This window comes from Gobio gobio, assembly GCF_949357685.1.
Source record: "Gobio gobio genome assembly, chromosome: 9".
Taxonomy (NCBI): domain Eukaryota; kingdom Metazoa; phylum Chordata; class Actinopteri; order Cypriniformes; family Gobionidae; genus Gobio; species Gobio gobio.
Window position 1 is genome coordinate 33366798 of NC_137115.1, and position 18759 is coordinate 33385556.

The 18759-nt window shown below is 36.1% G+C and overlaps 3 protein-coding genes across 34 annotated transcripts in view; 2 read left to right on the top strand and 1 right to left on the bottom strand.

Annotated features, from left to right (window-relative positions):
* The window catches only part of b4galnt3b (beta-1,4-N-acetyl-galactosaminyl transferase 3b), a 35297-nt gene extending 30973 nt beyond the window's left edge, over window positions 1-4324 (top strand). The window contains exons 18-20 of the mRNA XM_079824765.1: window positions 54-207; window positions 792-918; window positions 2467-4324. Coding sequence (XP_079680891.1) covers window positions 54-207; window positions 792-918; window positions 2467-2575 — 390 coding nt within the window. The 3' untranslated portion in view covers window positions 2576-4324. The remainder of the gene's footprint in view (window positions 1-53; window positions 208-791; window positions 919-2466) is intronic.
* Window positions 4325-9067: 4743 nt separating this feature from the next.
* On the bottom strand, window positions 9068-11622 carry tnni1c (troponin I, skeletal, slow c). 2 transcript variants are annotated; one of them, XM_079825263.1, is made up of 7 exons: window positions 11545-11622; window positions 11089-11127; window positions 10905-10946; window positions 10373-10504; window positions 9855-9944; window positions 9576-9758; window positions 9068-9367 (listed from the first exon to the last, which is right to left on the bottom strand). In XM_079825263.1, exons 4-7 carry the CDS (start codon window positions 10481-10483, stop codon window positions 9266-9268), a joined length of 486 nt encoding a protein of 161 aa, XP_079681389.1. In that variant the 5' UTR covers window positions 10484-10504; window positions 10905-10946; window positions 11089-11127; window positions 11545-11622; the 3' UTR covers window positions 9068-9265. The 2 variants fall into 2 exon arrangements, with proteins under 2 accessions (XP_079681389.1, XP_079681390.1); XM_079825264.1 differs by lacking the exon at window positions 11545-11622 and having other exon boundaries at window positions 11089-11121.
* Window positions 11623-14314: 2692 nt separating this feature from the next.
* Window positions 14315-18759, top strand: part of c2cd5 (C2 calcium dependent domain containing 5) — a 54991-nt gene continuing 50546 nt past the window's right edge. For 27 of the 31 annotated variants that reach the window (XM_079824775.1, XM_079824783.1, XM_079824782.1 and 24 more), the window contains exons 1-6: window positions 14332-14558; window positions 15636-15737; window positions 15865-15951; window positions 16034-16205; window positions 16857-16952; window positions 17104-17259. In XM_079824775.1, the coding sequence (XP_079680901.1) occupies window positions 15648-15737; window positions 15865-15951; window positions 16034-16205; window positions 16857-16952; window positions 17104-17259 (601 nt within the window). In that variant the 5' untranslated portion in view covers window positions 14332-14558; window positions 15636-15647. Of the gene's footprint in view, window positions 14559-15635; window positions 15738-15864; window positions 15952-16033; window positions 16206-16856; window positions 16953-17103; window positions 17260-18759 lie in introns of all 31 variants that reach the window. The other 4 variants (XM_079824776.1, XM_079824787.1, XM_079824771.1 and 1 more) reach the window with 4 other exon arrangements.

Genomic DNA, 18759 nt, shown 5'->3' on the forward strand with positions numbered 1-18759 from the left:
TCGCTAATGCAAGCTGATGGATGTCACTCAATTAAGGTCTCTCTCTCTGTCAGGATGATCACAGCATTGTGTTTCTTTGTGATCTGCACATCCATTTTCCTCCTGGCTTCATCGACACTGTGAGAAAGCACTGTGTGGAGAGCCACATGGCCTTCGCTCCTATAGTCATGAGACTGAACTGTGGCGCTACACCTCTGGAACCTGATGGTACAGTCTTTACAAACATGAGATGACCTAATAACACTGTCAAATACATCTGAGAGATGTATACTGTACTTTAACAAATATATTACCTTTAAAAAGTTTGGGGTCTTGAAGTCTAATATATTTGAAGAAGTCAACAAGGCTGCATTTATGTGCATTTAGCATTAAAAACAGGAGTATTGTAATTGTTACAATACACAATAACAGTTTTCTATTTTAGTACGTTTTATTTATTCCTGTGATGTAAAGCTGAATTTTCAGCATCATTACTCCAGTCTTCATTGTCACATGATCCTTCAGAAATCATTCTAATATGCTGATTTGCCTTCTCAAGAAACATTTCTTATTATCAATGTTGAAAACTGTTGTGCTGCTTAATAGTTTTGTGGTAACTTATTGAAAGATGAATAGAAAATTCAAAAGAACAGCATTTATTTTAATGTTTTGTAACATTTATATACTTTACTGTCTTTTTTTTCCTTCTTTTTTTTCAAAAGACCCCAAACTTTTGAACAGTAATGTAGATGTTTAAATTCACAGCAGAACCACTGCATACCAAATACACAGTGCGTGTGTTTAATGTGCAGGTTACTGGGAGGTCAATGGCTTTGGACTTCTGGGCATTTATAAATCAGACCTGGACTCTATTGGGGGCATGAACACCAAAGAATTCACTGACCGCTGGGGCGGAGAGGACTGGGAACTACTGGACAGGTCAGTCGTGAGACAATAGACTAATATCACACTAATACAAACCGTAATCACAAAGCAGATCGGACTGCAGATGTCTGGCTGATTTTCATGTTTTTTTTAATAGTGATGCATGCATGGTATGTGTATATATATACACGTTTAGTGCTGTCAAAATTAATGCGTTAACGTACGCACTAAAAAAAAATCTGGCGCGCACGCGTCTGTCAATCTCCTGTCTCTGTGACGCTCATGCGCACAGAAAGCCGCTTCAGACAGCGTTTGCATGACCAAACCACAAAATTATGCCAATAAGTCTTAAATGAACGTAAAGAGAAAAGAGGATAATGTGCATCAGATCCGCGTCATGTGTGTCAGGTCTTAAAGTGCCAGCATCCTATTAAACTCATTAATGTAAATCAAAGAACAAAAGACTAAATAACATTTGTAGCTTTAATAAGATTAACCTACATTTAATGTATAATTTATGCTGTGAAGACTGAAGTGTTTGATAACTTTATTCAATTTCTGTATATTTCCTATCTGTTAGACCTATCTGAAAATCTTAAAGCACTGTTTACACGGTTACATGGGTCAAAAACAATGAAAACAATAACTTTTTGTGCATTTTGACAGGGCAATTAAAAATCTGAACTGGTCTGACTGGGCCAATAGAAAAAAAATAGAGCCCTGATATATATTGAAGGCCACAGGTAAATGTGGCATTTATTATAATGGGTTTATGTAAGGTTGTGTTAAGTCCACTTAAAGCTGCAGTCCATAACTTTTGGCGCTCTAGTCTAGTGGTTAGTAAACAGAACTGCAAGCGTCTTGCGGAAGAACATTGCAGCCGGAGCTACTTCTCTCTGTTTATGTCTATAGCTAGTCACGCAGGGAATGTGCTCCTCCGCAGCGGTTCCTACCAGACCGGTCTGAAATAGTCCCAATATAAACACTTATTATAAGTGTACCATAATGATTCAGGGTAAGACAAAAACACGGTTTGGAAAATGGATTCATGTTGTACATTCTCATTATATAATTTTTGTAAATCTTGAACACAAAAAAAGTTACGGACAGCAGCTTTAAATTAAAAGTTTTGTATTATTTAAATATTACTCATAAATGTTAATAAATAAACATAAATTATAGCTTGCGATTAGACTGTAATGCTGAATGCATTGAGAAATGGAGGGGGGGTAATTTCATAGAGCCTAGGTGGTCGGTGAAAAAAGATGCCATTAAACAAATATTTAAAATATAGGCTACAGTCTTTGTTGTTTCTATATTGATTTGAAGATTACATGAGAAATGTATTTTTTATTATTATTATAATACATTTCTATATTTATATAAAGCACTTTGAATTACCGTCATGCATGGAATGTGCTATGTACATAAACTTGCCATGCTTTTCCTATAGTATTAATATTGGCTATTTATCGTTATTACCTATAACATGAAAATAATTCAGCTTGTCATGTCAGACAGAAATATAATATCAGTGCATCCTTAATGTTAAACAAACATTATTTGGTGTGTGAACTGTCTTGTGTTATCTGTGGTCTCAAGGATCCTTCAGGGTGGGCTGGAGGTGGAGCGTCTCTACCTGAGGAACTTCTTCCATTACTTTCACTCAAAGCGTGGAATGTGGAATCGCCAGACGCTGCGCAACACGTAACCGAGTCAACAGTCTCACCACTGCTGAGCAACTGTTACCACGGCACTTTAAACTTTTGGTGAACCTCAGGACAATCTAGATGTGCGTTCCAGGTCGCATCTGACTGAAGGTGATTTTGAGGTGAAAATTTGTGGAAACAAACAGAGACTCAGGAAAAGGATGTCTGTGATGTTTGTTTGAAGATGAGTTATGCGACATCTCCAGCTGCTAAGGGATCATTTCCAGAGTTGAAATGTTTCTCTACTGCCAACTACACTGTCAAGGAAAAAAAAAACTGTAAACTGAGCTAAAGGAACATTCCCAGGTCATTGATGGTTTCAGCATCACATTGGTGTTGTCATCACTTCCAGGTCAATAATATGCCTTCAGTTGCGTCTGGCGAAGTATTCTGTTCTGACAGACAGAAATGTGACGTTCAGTGAGATGTATATACTGAGAAAATGTGTATTTATTCAGGTAGAGGAGTGTCTTGGGTGAGGGGTTTGACTTTGCACACTGTTATTATGTGTTATACTGTGTGACCTCTTAGGGAGTGAAAGAATATGTGGCCAAAAGCAAAGAAATGTGCAATATTCCCAGAGGCAAAGGGCGTGTTTTTTTAAATAGCGAATGCATTCAAGTTATAAATGCTGTTCCATTTTCAGGTCAATCACATAAAGCCTGTCAAGAACACGTCTGCGCCATATTTCGTCCCCAAAATACAAAATAAATAATAAATTTGTTTTAAATTTAAGCACATTTTACTCCCAAAATCTCATTACTGTAACGCAAAAATAAAATAAAAAAATAAATCTTATTAAATTGAAAGGCTGCATACATCAATTTTTTTCTGATTTAAATGTAATTCATACAGTACAGGAAAATGACAATTTTACAAAATCGATTCTATTCATGAGAATTTTTAGTACAGATGTGCTTAATTGTCATTAAACATACTGTCACAGTACCTTCATTGAAGGGAGAACTTTTCTTTATGCAAAATGTCATTATTGAGGGGAGAGGTATGGGGTAAGAAATGGCTGTTTTGTGATATTTATTTGCCCTTTTTTTTGTGAAATTCAAGGTGTTTTGAAGATGAAAATACCATTTTTCTGTACAAAAGAAAGGGATTTTCCTGAGTTCCATGCCTAAGCAGGCCGTTTTTATGACACATTCCAGCCATTAAACCTGGCTCATGTTGATTCTGATTCAATCCTGTACAGTATTACTTCAAACAAATTAGATCCTTGTATTTATCAAACACAAATAAATACAGTGATATGGTTTTTAGTTTTGACGATAGGGGTTCTTGTTTGATTTACCTTTGTATTCTGATAAATTACTGCCCAGTGAAAGCTGACATAAGACATGCTCACCTATAAGTGCCTCATGCTGCGTTTCATTTTGAGGAAATCAGATGGAAATATCTACTGTACACTCTGTTTTCTGTGGGGATTTGGTGCTGTTTTTCCAGAGATTCTTTTCAATGGTTAGACATGCTCTAAATGTCACTGCCTTGCTTGTTTTCTTTTCTTTATTTCTTTTTTCCCTTTTCTTGATGGTATTTTTGTAAAGACAAAACAAAACAAAAAAACGGATGTACTGCATTGTAGATCTGACAGTCAATAGTGTCAGTGTTTTTTTATAATTAATAATATTTTGTTCCATATTTTTTTATATGAAAGATCTTCTTGTAGGAAGGCAAGTAAAAATGACTCGTTTATGCAGATCACCAACAACCTTAAAATAAAATGTTTTTTTTTTCTTCAGGTTTCTGTTTTTTTGAGGTGTTGTATTTACGACCAATTTTATCAATTGTTCAGTCATCCATCTTCACTCTGGAAGATGAAAAGTGGAGTCATGTTTGTGATTGGCAGTGAAATTTCAGTGAGGATGAAGAACCTTCAACACAATTTTAGAGAGTTATGTGCCTTTTGTTACAAGATTTAAAGGAGTATTTGGATTGGAACAACATGAGGGTGAGTGAATAATGACAAAATATACATTTTTAGGTGGTGTCTTTTTAAATGCTTTTTACCATTTGAAATAACAAAATATGGGGCGAGGCCATTGAGATCTGATTAATGAAAATCAATCATGAAAATGCTTTTGGGAACAGTTTCTCAGGGTAACACAGGCGATCGAACACCAAGTTTATCGGGGAACGCAAACCTATTACAAGAGAATGCTTGCATTAAAATATTTTTTCCTCCCAACTCATATTTTTCCCATGACCATGTCCCTTTAGGGGCTCCGTAATACAGCATAGAAGCTTGGGGAGAAAATGTAACTACCTGATATTTTAAAACAAAACCAAGAAGATTCATCACAGGCTATTAACATTGCTTTGTTTTTCAAATGAAAGGATTGCAGCCTTTTTCCCTTGGTTTTGCTGCTCCTAGTTATTGATGGAATGCAGGATTTGCTGATTCAGCATTCAGAGTTTATTTGTTGAATCACATTAAGGTGATTTAGATGTGCCCTATAATATTCACAGCTCCTGGATGTAGATTCTGACTTGCATTTGTTCTCACCAGTGGCTTTCTATGAAAAACATAATTACACAAGCTCAGCCTTTGCTTCTCCAACATTTTAAACCTGGTAAAGAACCTCTATGAATTATGCTTTCTGAAAATCATATGAATCAGCTTAATGTTCTTCTTTCTGGGGTGTCCAGCTTCTGCAATTTAACAACTCTTACTTTACCCTTCTTAAAAATCTTCCTCTGCCAAAACTTGGTGGTTTGGGGTTCACTGAAAACCAGCCTGACCTCTTCTCCAACTTTTGATGCTCAAGATGACCGTCTGACTCAGTGTTTCCATATGTAATCTTGAAGATTTGAAAACATTTAAGATGAAGAGAAAAATCTTCTTTCCCGAAGACATTGAGGAATTCATGTAGGCTTACATGAGACTGAAAGATCTCACCTATTTCCAGCAGATTCCGAACCTACATGGAAGAATAGTGGACCTGTGACTCAGATGTTATTCCAGGCTTCTGGGACATTGAGTTTACATGTTTAATCATTTCGCAAATGTTTTTTTGCCAAGGTGACATGACAACACCATAGGGAGGGGCTAAAACAAAAGCTAAACTGTATCTGAATTGGTGAGTCTATAATAGGCTCTTCTTCTAGCACAGCAGACGAAGCTTAGTTCGCCAGGTGGTGAGTTTTATTTGGTATACGATCAATATCAGCACCTGTTTTTGGCCTTAGTAAAATAGTCTATTTTACTTATTTTACGCTACTGTCGGACTATAGTCTAACTAACATATCGTAGCCCACTTCATTATAGCCCAAATTAACGTACTGATATTTGTTCTTCTATCTGTCCAACACATGTGGCACGTTATCATGATTCTTCTGTTATGTAATCCTGTCTGTTGTGCCAGACTCCAAAAATAGCTGTTTGCAACTAAATGTGCATCATTGTTGTAATAAATTACTAGACCAAGACCTCGAAGAACATTTCTCAGTACCACAGTTAGATTCTCAGTATACTGCAAATGTAAATGATTTGTTTAAAGTGGAAGCAGGTACATTTGTTTTGGAAAAAAAGAAAAAATTAACATGCTTGAACTGCAGTTAAGCTACAGTACAATTTTCCACTCACAGTTGGAAAGAGTTGTTAAATGGTCACTTGGATAAACTTCTCTTTATTCAGCATTGAATTTGAAATTTCAGTTATACAATTTGGAAAATATTTGAACCAGTTATAAAAGTAAAGCTAGCCACTTAAAATGAAACACTGCAGTTGAAGTCACCGTGAAATCAAAATATCCTTATTTTAAATTCACATGCCCTCATATCTTTTCTGATTATGCGTTTACTTGCGTGAGGGCAAGACAACCTGTCACTCAAGCCACAAGCATTCATCAATCCAATCAATTACCAATGTACAAAATCAAGTCCCGCCCTCCATTTTCTTTTTTCAGTCTCGGGTGGGTTTATGAAAAAGACTATTGCAGCTTCCGTTTCTTGTGGACAAAAAACAAGGAACGCTCGAATAGTAAACGTATACCTAAATAGTACCTAATTCCAGAGCATCTAGAAAGTTATATATACCCTCCACCTGCTGGTATGAGCTTGTGAAGGGTTCAAATGAGTACAGGAGACTGGCTTCCATCTGAGCATGTTTAAATTCTGCAAATGCCTTTTAATTTTATACGTTGGTTATATTTAGTTAAGGCTCACATCTGTGCATTTATTTGGAGTTCTATATACGTGCACTCTCACGTTTACAAACAGCTGAGCTAACAACACTAGTGCAAAATAGCCTACAAAGACAGACACACTCTTATCTAACTCAATTGTTTAAACTTTGACATGTTTAAAGGAGGTTTGTAGTCTGATTTCAATGTGAGAGTATTAAAGGGTTAGTTCCCCAAAAAATGAAAATAATGTCATTTATTACTCACCCTCATAATAAACCTAAATAACGACTTATGTAGTGATAACCGATTTCAAAACACTGCTTCATGAAGCTTCGGAGCGTATCGAATCAGCGAGTCGATTCAGTGGTTCGGAGCCACAAAGTCAAGTGATTTCATGATTCGACTCGCTGATTCATAACGGTTCGAATCTTCATGAATCAGTGTTTTGAAATCAGTTATCACTATACAAGTCGTTATTTCGGGTTTTTTTGGCGCACCAAAAATATACATATATATTATATATTATAAATATATTAATATTGAACCACTGTACTCACATGGACTGATTTAAATATGTTTTTAGTACATTAATGGATCTTGAGAGTGTAAATTGCTTTGCTCCCTATGGAGGCCTCACTGAGCCTTCGGATTTCAACAAAAATATCTTCATTTGTGTTCTGAAGATGAACGGAGGTCTTACGGGTGTGGAACGGCATGAGGGTGAGTAATAAATTACATTATTTTCATTTTTGGGTGAACTAACCCTTTAACACTGCATAGTACACACTATACAGCCTATGATTAGTAAATACTTTTCACATGGTTACAAAAATGTCTATTCAGAATAAGTGGTGTTATTTTTAACTTTCTATTCATCAAAGAATCCTGAACAAAAATGTATCATGGTTTCCACAAGAATACAGCACTGGGGCCGGTTGCATAAACTGCTAAGTCTTAGTCATAATTTTTAAGACTGTTCATTACTAAGTCAGTTACATAAAAACGTAGATTCATGGTCTAATATGATACTGAAAAGTAAGACCTAACTTACCCCTAACTAACTGCTAGTTGGTCATAGCTCTTAACATAATGGCTATGTTTATGCAACTAGCCCATAAAGGATCATGTGACACTTAGTAGTTCACTTTAAAATGAAAATTTTGCTACTTCCGGCAGACCGCCTTCTGTATTCAGCTTATGAATAAAGCTTATCTGGCATGAAGCAACACGAAGTAGCGCAAACGTTTTGAATTGCGAGAGGCATAACACTTTCTGCATAAGTTGAATATGGAAGGCAGTCTGCCGGAAGCTAGATAATTTACTTTATACAGTTTTAAATATGGATATTTTTCTTACAAAACTCCATTGATTCGCTTCCAAAGGCCTTTATTAACCCCCCAGAGCCATATGGCGATTACTTTTATGATGGATGGATGCACTTTTTTTGAGCTTCAAACTCAATGGACCCCCATCACTGCTAAAGCTTGGAAGCGTCAGGATATTTATTAATATAACTCTGATTGTGTTCATCGGAAAGAAGAAAGTCTATACACCTAGGATGACTTGAGGGTGAGTAAATCATGTGGTAATTTTCATTTAAAAGTGACCTACTCCTTCAAGACTGGTGTAATGAAGTTGAAAATTCAGCTTTGCCATTACTGGAATAAATTACATTTTAAAATATATTGAAAACAGTATTTTAAATACAATTTTACATCACTACTGCTTTTACTGACCCCCAAATAAATGTTTTCCCCATTAATGCAAAAATTCTCTTATACTATGTACGTTTTATAATATACTATTCCTTGTGTTCTGTTTATTTTTTTTAAATAATAAAAAAAAACATGACCAAATTACACTAATGTAAATGTAATGATAATCGTCTCTAAGAATAACAAGAATTAAAAATAGACACTAAAAAATTAGTTCCGTTGTCACTTAATGTGCATGATAAGAATAATAAGAGTACTATGGAACTTTGCCGATCCCTGACATAGTCATGCTATTTTGAGGTGATAAACTATTCTTTCCACACGGTTGTTGATACAGTATGCCTGCCAAACCAGGCCACATTACATGTCCACAACTCATCTCTATTGTCAGTCTCGGACAGGTGTTGACCAAATAAATCACTGGCGGAGACACTTCTCTTGTCCTTGAGCACAAACACACAGTCAGTCACACAGTGTGAATATTCTGAATGAGTCAATTGTCATCGGTCAGTGGTGATTGTGACCTGACCACAGCCCTGATATGCAAGTGACTGTCCGTCACACAAGGTCGTGAAGTTCTATCCCGCCAGTGTGTGTTCAAAATATCATCACAGTCTGTTGTCATAATGAATCACACATAATTAGCTTAATCAAATTTTTTTTATAATTCATATGAAACATTATATTTATAGTTACAAGCTTTCTTTTGAGATTTGTATTATACACTATTTTTTATTGGTGGCTAATTTCAGATTTTCATAATTTTGACTTTACCAGTCACTAAAAACAAATGCACACACGCATACATATACACAATTATACACTCTTATATACACTCCCGTTACTGTCCTCCACCAGCAGCATCAAACATCTTCTTCCTGCCCTCCATTCCAGACATGGCCTCAACGTTCTTACGCCAGTCGCCCACCTCTGCCGACATAACCTAACAAAACAGAAATGCAGTGTGCAGTTATGTCCCGAAACTGAAAACACGTTTCCTTTATTCTGGCAAATCTCTAAAAACCTGTCCAGGACAATTCAAATGAAAAACGTCTGCAGCAGTTCAGCATATTTGCCCCATTAATGTAATGCAAAAATCCTATTGTACATGTAAAGTTTTATACAATATGCTACTATCTGTATGTGTGTACCTTCTCTTGTTTAATGTCTTCTTTCTTCACAGATTTGAGGTTGGCTCTGAGATCCATGGAGCCCTTGTGTTTGGAGCCCAGCAGCGCTCTCATCATCTCATCCGCAGACACACGCACCTTCCTCAGGGCAGGTTTCTTAAACTTCCCTCCTAAATCTTGCACCTTCAGCTTCAGCTCATGGATCTTTTACACACACACACACACACACACACACACACACTGTTCATTACAAAACATTTAGTGTGAGTTTAAAAAAGTTACATTTTACTTTATACTCACATCTTTGTTGTTTTTAACGACTTTGGCCTCAAAGTCGTATCTCTCCTCGTCCACTGTGTCGATTTTGGCATGAAGTTGTCGACACAGTTTCTGGATATGTGCAAAAATACTCATTCTTAATTATTACTATTTAAAATATATATATATATATATATATATATATATATATATATATATATATATATATATATATATATATATATATATATATATATATATATATATATATATATATATATATATAATATATAATATATATATATATGTATATTAAAGTCATCAAATCTTAATAACACAATAGAAAATATGCAAATTGTGAGGTCACTGAAAAAATATAAATAAATAAATCCGAACTATCGTGTATTTAAGCTTCATGAGAACCATCATTTCAGTCAGTGTGGTAATATAATTATAAATATAAGTACTAAAATATTCAAAAATAATATATATATAATTTGAACTCACTGTTTTACTAGTTGATGAGTGACTGTATATATTAATGAGTATCTTTCACTAACCTGCAACTCCTCTATTTGGAGGCCGGTTATTTGAAGAGGCGGAAGCTTCTCACTCAGATATTTCACCTTCTCCTCGTCACGATTGAGCGTTTCCTGTTCTAATTCCTCCATGGCTCTTTGGAGCAAAAGGATCTTAGAAAACAGAACACAAAGAGACATTCTGTAGGTTTGAAAAAAACATACCAACATATTTACCACACACACATTTGCTTAGTCCCAAAATATAGAAAATACACATGCGCACACACACACACACACACACATTGTGTTTTCATGTTTTATGGGAACTTTATATTGATTTTATAATGTAAAATCTGTATATTCTATCTCCCTACACTAACCCTACTCTTAAACCTACCCATCAAAACTTTCTACATTTTTACATTTTCCAAATACATAATTTAGTCTGATAGATTTTTCCTCATGGGGGACAAAAAATGTCCAAAGGATTTTGGATATTGCCATCATTGTGGGGACAATTTGTCCCCATAACATAGGGTTTACCTGGGCCACACACACACACACACCATACCTTCAGGGAGAGTTTTCGAGATGCAGAGATCTTCGATTTTGGCTAAAAAAGGGGGGAAATAAAGAGATTAAAGTGAATTTAATCCCAAATTGTATGCATTATGTTCTGTCATTCAACAATGTATAGATGAATGCTTGTCACAATATAATAATCACAATATACTGTTGAATATGCTGGTGAATACCTTGGCTTGTACTCCCCGAGGGGCCAATGGACCTGGTGCCTTTTGATGAAAGAAAATCAAAGTAGTACAAATCACACTGTCCATATCAGAAAATGATTGTATAATATAATTAATGTTTAAAAGTTAACTAATAAGGCTATGTTAATGTAATTTCACTCTGAAAAGTTCCATATACAATAGGCAATTTACTTACATCGCTGCAGATTGTACGTTTGTTGGTGGTTGCAAAGAGAAAATGAGAAGACAATAATAATGGTATTAAATAAATACATATACAAAGATGTGTGTTCATGCTAACAAAAAAAATAGTGCATGAAAAGGACTTACTCGTCTGCCATCGTGAAACCTGTGAAATCAGACATACCAAAAATCAACAATGATGAATAGTTGCAATCACAATACGAAACGAAATAAATCTCTGTGTTGAGAGATGTCTAGAAAAGTGGTGGCTGACACAGAGAGACGTGTGTTACCTGAGGTGTTGCCTGTGGGGTCAAACCAGCTTCTGAAAGCACAAAGGACAGAGACAATTGTTTTTATGTGTGACAGGCACCAGCTATGTAATTTTAGCTCCCCTAGACAGGAATGAGAATGAATAGGCAGCTGTTCCCTTAACATATCAGAGACGGGCGTTGTGTGGTTGTGTGTGTGTGTGTGTGTGTCCTACGCCACAAGGACAAAGCAATTCAAAGGCTATATGCGACTAAAATAATTTGTATCTCTAATACAACATAGCAGAAAAAATGGCACATCCTATTAAAAGGGGGGAAATTGCAAAATCAAACAGGAACAGTAAGTATAAGGAAAAGTCCCTCGACTACATCCAGACATATCTGAAAATTACAGGAAACGGCAGGTCGTTAACTCTTCACCTTTTTAGTGCGAATACATTACAGTCAAATAGCAAGACATTGCATAAAGCAAGCATTTCCGTCCATTAGTCGTAGGTCAGAACAATCAGCATAATGCTCACTATAACAAGAAAACCTCAATTCCATAAATACTAATTTTAAACACCATTTGCCCACCAACCCAGGACATAAAATATTATCTCACTGTGTTTTAAGCACCTATTGTTTTTAAGCAGTTTGTTGTGTATTAGAAGTCAAGAAGCAGCACACTCGTTTTTTTTGGTCTGTGTATTCTTAGTGTTATAATTACTTTTGTTTTTTTTTTAACCAAAAAGTCCTTTTGGATTGAGTGAGAAAAAACGTATGTGGTATCAGTAACCCTTCCATATGGAGAGCGAGGGCACTGACTGACAGACAAACTCTACAGGCCAACACTTTCAGTAGCTTGGGGTGTCGGGAATATCTCTTATGCATCCCCTTGAATATTTGAGCTCAAATTAGCGCATTTCCACCTAAGGCAGCTCAATGAGGTGAAAAAACCCTTTGATCCAAGGGTTCATTTAAAACTAAGCCGATATTTACGAGATACTGAATTGACAGAAGCACACAGACACAAACTATGATTCCAACAAATGCACTGATACATATAAAAATAGTCTTTGATGACAATATGTCAGGTATGAATTTTATGTAACATAATGCTTGCTTATGTAATAGTTATTGTTAGACACGGGTCATTTCTGAGGTAGGCCTAGCTCTGTAACAGTTTAAAAAAAATTGATATACTTGTGTTCGGAAGTAGTATATTTTTATAAAGCAATAAAAGTGTTTAAAAATAGGCTCTGGTCTATAAAGTATATATATATTTTTAATCATCTTGGATGATAAATTACATAAGCTATATAAAATATATATATATTTTTTATTTGACTGACAGCACTTATATATATATATATATATATATATATATATATATATATATATATATATATATATATATATATATATATATATATATATATATATATATATATATATATATATGTGCTGTCAATTGATACACAAATTAACCGATTAATCACGAATCATCAGAGTTTTTAATAATTTTATATTGTAATAATTTCACAGTTACTCTCCAAATTAATGTAGAAACAACTTAAAGACAGTATTTTTTAAATATTTGTTGTAATGCTTGTTGTTTATGAATAAAGACAGTATCACTAATGTGTCTATGAAATTGTTTTTTTAACATTAATGATAGACATTCAACATTACAGTATAATTGAAGGCTATGTTAATTTCAACATTTGTTAGCCTTTAAAGAATACAAAAATAACAACTTTTATTTTAAGTGAACTTAAAACAATCTTTACATAAACCCATTATAATAAATGGGTAACACTTTACAATAAGGTTGTATTAGTTAACATTAGTTAATGCATTAGTTAACATGAACTAACCATGAACAACACCTCTGTTCAGCATTAGTTCATTTTTGTTAACGTTATAAATCCAGCTGTTCATGGTTTGTTAATGTCAGTTCACGGTGCATTAACTAATGTTAGCAAGATTTTTATAATGCATTAGTAAGTGTTGAAATTAACATTAACAAAGATAAATGCTTTATGAGTGCAGTTCATTATTAATTCATGTTAACTAATGTAGTTAACTAATGTTAACTAATGAACTTTATTGTAAAGTGTTACCAATAAATGTCATATTTACCTGTGTACAGAAATTGAGTAAAGTTATGAAACAGTCTCCACTGCATAAATAATACATTAACTATAGATTAATACTTATTATATCTACAATTTTCTCTGTTAGCTTTGTTCTTTGATTAACATTAATGACAGACATCACAGCAACTGGTTTATTAGGCTGCTGTCACTTTAAGATCTGCTCTTCCGAACATGACATGCATCTGACTTGCATCTAATTTTGTCAAGTTCAACAAATATATAAATGTAAATCTAAATATATATATATACAAATCTGAACATAAAAATGTAAATCTGACTATATAGTTATAAGTCAGAAAATATAAATGTAAATCTGAACAGATAGTGTTTAATAGTAGTAGACTAATAACAGGCCTGGCTGCACATTCCACTGGCTGATTTGGCTATGAATCATAGACTGTAAAAAAAAAATTGAATGCAATGGGATTAGACTGATTTTTTTATCCTAGACTCTAGACAATTGGGAAAAGTTCATGCTTATTATTTGTGCACTTATTTGATAGTGTGAAGATGTAAAAATAGACATTGTATGATTTAAAAAAAAAAAATTGTATGAAAAATTCAAATCAGCAAACATCTGACCGAGCTGACCCAAATGGCGTCAATGTCCTTGACCCGGATGTGCTCTGACGTGCCCGCCCCTCCCACCTGCGTGTGCGTGAGCGATGCGCCTGTTTCTGCGCAAGCCGTTGCATCTGACAGACGATTTCATGTTTGAAATTAGCCGTGTAAACAACATCTACATTTTGATATGATTGCGACCAAAATGCTTCACAGAATCGACGCTGCACCTTCCTGAGATCTAATCATGGTACAAGAAGCGTTTCAATCGGCGCGAGGATCGAGGGAGAGATTGATCCGCTAAGGTGAAACTCTGGTGAGCTGACATGATCAAAAACACTAAAATAATCTCATCTGTCTCAGTAGTTTATCCACAGATCATTGTAGAAGCATGCTTTTGTGTCTAATATGGTACTGCTGTGATATATTGACAATGTGAATGCAGCTAAACTGTTTACTGCCTGAACCATACAGAGCTATGCATATCAATTGTGTAACAAGTATTGGCGGTTTATGTCTAAAAGGTTTTGGGGTTCTTATTTTACGTCTAATGATTATGTAAAAATAATGTGCATGAGACGATTCTGCTAACTGTGAGGTAAACACCTGTATAATTTAATTATTTTCTCAAAAGATATCATGACATGTTTACTATACATGACTAAAGCTATTGCCGCATTTTACATGAACAAGGTGCATGCAGTTATATATATATATATATATATGTATATATATATATGTATATATAATTTGATGCGTTCAAGTCATGTCGATCGTATTAACGAGTTAAACGTACATGAAGGCCACCACAAAGTCGTAAATACGAGTTGGATGTTTACCTATTGGGGGCGTGTCAGTGAGAAACGTATCGGAATACCACAATATTTATTATGTGTTTTTTATTTACAACAAAACGAGCTAATTCTCTGCACAAAATATAATATCATTATAATATAACAATATAATGTGTAACGGAAAAGTTTACAGTGGCTTCATAAATTAATTAAAAACAAAAGCAAAACACACCCGATCCACATTTTTGTTCTTCATTGTAAGGAGTAGAGTTTAAAAACCTTGCTTTTTTTTGTGCTATTTTTGTGTAGTTTATTAAGAGAAGGTACACCACCATCTTGCTGTGACTAAAGTGACTTGAACACACTTGACGACATAAACACGACTTCCCACCTCGTAAATACAAACTTCCCAGGAGGACTTGAACGCACCATATATCTGCATTAGTAGTCCCTGGCCCTTCTGTCCGTCCTCTAATCTGTCAAAAGCATCTGTTGTTGTCACCTGTTTCAAGGATGGATATGGGTCAGGTTTTTTCCCGTTCAGCCTTGATCCGGTGTGCAAACATTATATTTGTGTTTATGTGTGTTCAAATAACAAGATTAGAGGAAAAATGCCGGGGAAGTTAAAGGCGAAGATTGTTGCAGGGCGGCACCTGCCCGTCATGGACCGTGCCAGCGATCTGACAGATGCCTTCGTGGAGGTCAGTTGAGTCTGTTAATGAAGTCAGTCTGCTCTGCACATTAGAAAATGCCACCCCTTAGCCAGCTCAAGTTTTGAGGAACATCATTATTTTTGTAGATAAGCGCTTATAATGTTTCGATCCACAGGTGAAGTTCGGAAACACAACATTTAAAACGGATGTGTACCCCAAGTCCCTGAATCCTCAGTGGAATTCTGAGTGGTTCAAATTTGAGGTAAGTTCCTCCTTCTTTGTCCTGCTATAGTTTGAACTTTAATGGAGTTTATTCCTTATGTTTATCTTTCTTTTACTTTCAGGTGGATGACGAAGATTTGCAGGATGAGCCATTGCAGATAACTGTTCTTGACCATGACACTTACAGTGCTAATGATGCTATTGGGAAGGTGTACATTGACATTGACCCTTTACTCTGCAGTGAAGCTGCTACTGTCATCTCTGGCTGGCTCCCCATTTATGACACTATACATGGTGTGTATCTGTTTTTATCCAAATTTTGGGCTTTTTCACACCTGGCTGAGTGGAACCTGGCATGGTTTCTCTTATAGTTCAGTTAATTTAGGCATAAATGAAGACAGCAATTGCGCTCAGATCCACAATAAAAAAATCGGTCCGAGATCACCTGAATGAGGTGGTCTCGTTCTGCTCAAAAATAAACTCTTGAGTGGTTCGCTTGTGGAGCGACCGAAATCTGAACCCAATGGACTAGGGTTGGGCCTGACAGACATCACGTTGAGCCGCCATCATGATTTCCCTGCCATCCACGCCCCTCAAACAAAGCCTTGATTCTTGCTCAAAATGCTAAAGTAAGACAACAGCAGCTATAAAGAAAGCCATAATAAGCGTCAGAAGCCGTTTATCGGATGACCGTTTATGGGCGGAATCCCGGAACATAAAAAGAATGAGAGGAGAGGTTACTTGCATGTGACTTGTTGAAGTTTTGGTCCGTTTAGAAATGTGTCCTTGTGAAAGTGAGCCAAACCAAGAAGAAATTGAAACATTGTAACAATTTTAATCCCCGTTTTGGAACCAAGCAAACAGTCTACAGGTCTGAAAATGCCCTTAGTCTGTAATATTGAAGAGTTCTGAATTGTTTTGTTGTGATGATATGCTTGTGTTCAGGTATAAGGGGGGAAATTAATGTGCTGGTGAAGGTGGATCTCTTCAACGACCTGAACCGCTTCAGACAGTCTTCATGTGGGGTTAAATTCTTCTGTAGTAAGTATCTAGATCATCTACTTCCATTGCCTCCTGTACTTCTTTATTCTATCTGACAATCTGCTTCCTCCACTATCTATCCTGCTCACATTTCTCTCTTTATTTTTTATCTTTCTCTGAGAATTTTCACTCATATTCTCTTTTACTTCAGCAACCTCCATTCCCCGATGTTACCGGGCCGTTATGATTCATGGCTTTGTGGAAGAGCTTGTGGTGAATGAGGATCCAGAGTACCAGTGGATCGATCGTATCAGAACCCCTCGTGCATCCAACGAGGCCCGACAGAGACTCATCTTTCTCATGTCAGGTACACAATTGGTGTTCAAGAGCAACAGAAAGATATACGCAGGAGATATGCATTGTTCCATTAGTTTGCATATGTTGCTAGTAGGGGTGTAACGGTACACACATTCATACTGAAATATTTCGGTATGGGTCTTTCGGTCTGGTAAGCATGTAACCACTGCATGTGTGGACTCCTCGGTGTGTGCAGCAAGTTTCAGAATGGGACAGTATCCTTTGCGAACACATCTGAAAAAAATTTGAAGGACACAGAGTGAGCTGCTGCCGGATAAGTGCACAATCCTAGTCGCCTTAAAGGGGTGGTAAAACACATTCTTTCGAAGGCTTGATTGTGTTTGTGGGGTGCACTGTAACATGTGTTTAGGGATGAAACGATTACCGGTTTCACGATAAACCACGATAAAATTTAGCGACGGTTAGTAATATCGTATAAAATTTAATTATCATTTAAACCGCGTGTGATTATCACAATTGTGAAAACTCGCGGTAAATCTTGTCCAGTCAGCGTCAGTCTGGTGCAGCGCAGAGCTGTCTTTTGAATGAGAAGAAATGGCAGAAGGCAGTGACAGCGCCTGGAGTTCTAAAAGGACCAAATCTGAGGCGTTGTCATATTTTGGCTTTTACAAAAGTCCTGAGGGAAACTTAATCGCAGATGGTCACCCTGTCTGCAGAACATGCCAGAAGAAAGTCGCTGTAATAGGGGGAAACACTTCAAAACTACAAACGCAAGGCAAGTGGACTTTGACCTCAATACCAAAACTACGTCTGGGAAATAATAACGTGAAGCGAACGAACAAATTCAGTCAAGACTAGGGTGACATTTAAGGGATAATAATCAGGGCTTGACATTAACAACCGCCATTTGCGGGTGTAACGTTATTTCGGCTGCACATTAGTCACTCTGGCTGTTGAACTTATTATAGTCTTCTCAAAAGCCATCTGTTATAATCGCGTTGCGCATTATAACCACTCACACGTGTTTCTATTGAGTTTATGAAAGCGATGTCGTCTCATAATCAGAGGCGTTCAGATTAGCCCGAGTTTTGTTTGGAGCGCGCGCCGCTCTCACTCGCTGAAATCTCTCAAAGCAGAGATAAACGTGCGATGTATGCAGGAGATTCACTCATCATACAGTGATCGACTGTTTTTGTTCCATTTCAGCAGCGAACATGGTTTCAAACAAACACAGCAGACCCACAGCGCATCTGATATGACAGGCATAACGCTGGCGAATTTAGGGACCGTCTCTAAAGTTACATACAACATTGGTAACGTTATACACGTTTCTGACTTCAATAGCATTTGAAGGGAATGACAGTCATAAAACTGACTGTAAAGTGTTCATCTAGGTGTACAGGTATGATGCACACCTTTTGATATTTAATCAAATTAACTGTCAAATCAGATGGAAATATGGATATGCATTATTTCACTAGGATACTATTTGGGCTCTTACACAAAATATGCTAGATTAAAATGCATCATTGCTGAACACTGATGAGAA

Coding starts and splice junctions, on each gene's coding strand:
- tnni1c (XM_079825263.1), bottom strand. CDS start 10,483: ATGGAGGAATTAGAACAGGAAACGCTCAATCGTGACGAGGAGAAGGTG. Junction 9,945..10,372: donor TCCAAATAGAGGAGTTGCAG/GTTAGTGAAAGA, acceptor GCACATATCCAG/AAACTGTGTCGACAACTTCA. Junction 9,368..9,575: donor AAGACATTAAACAAGAGAAG/GTACACACATAC, acceptor CTGTTTTGTTAG/GTTATGTCGGCAGAGGTGGG.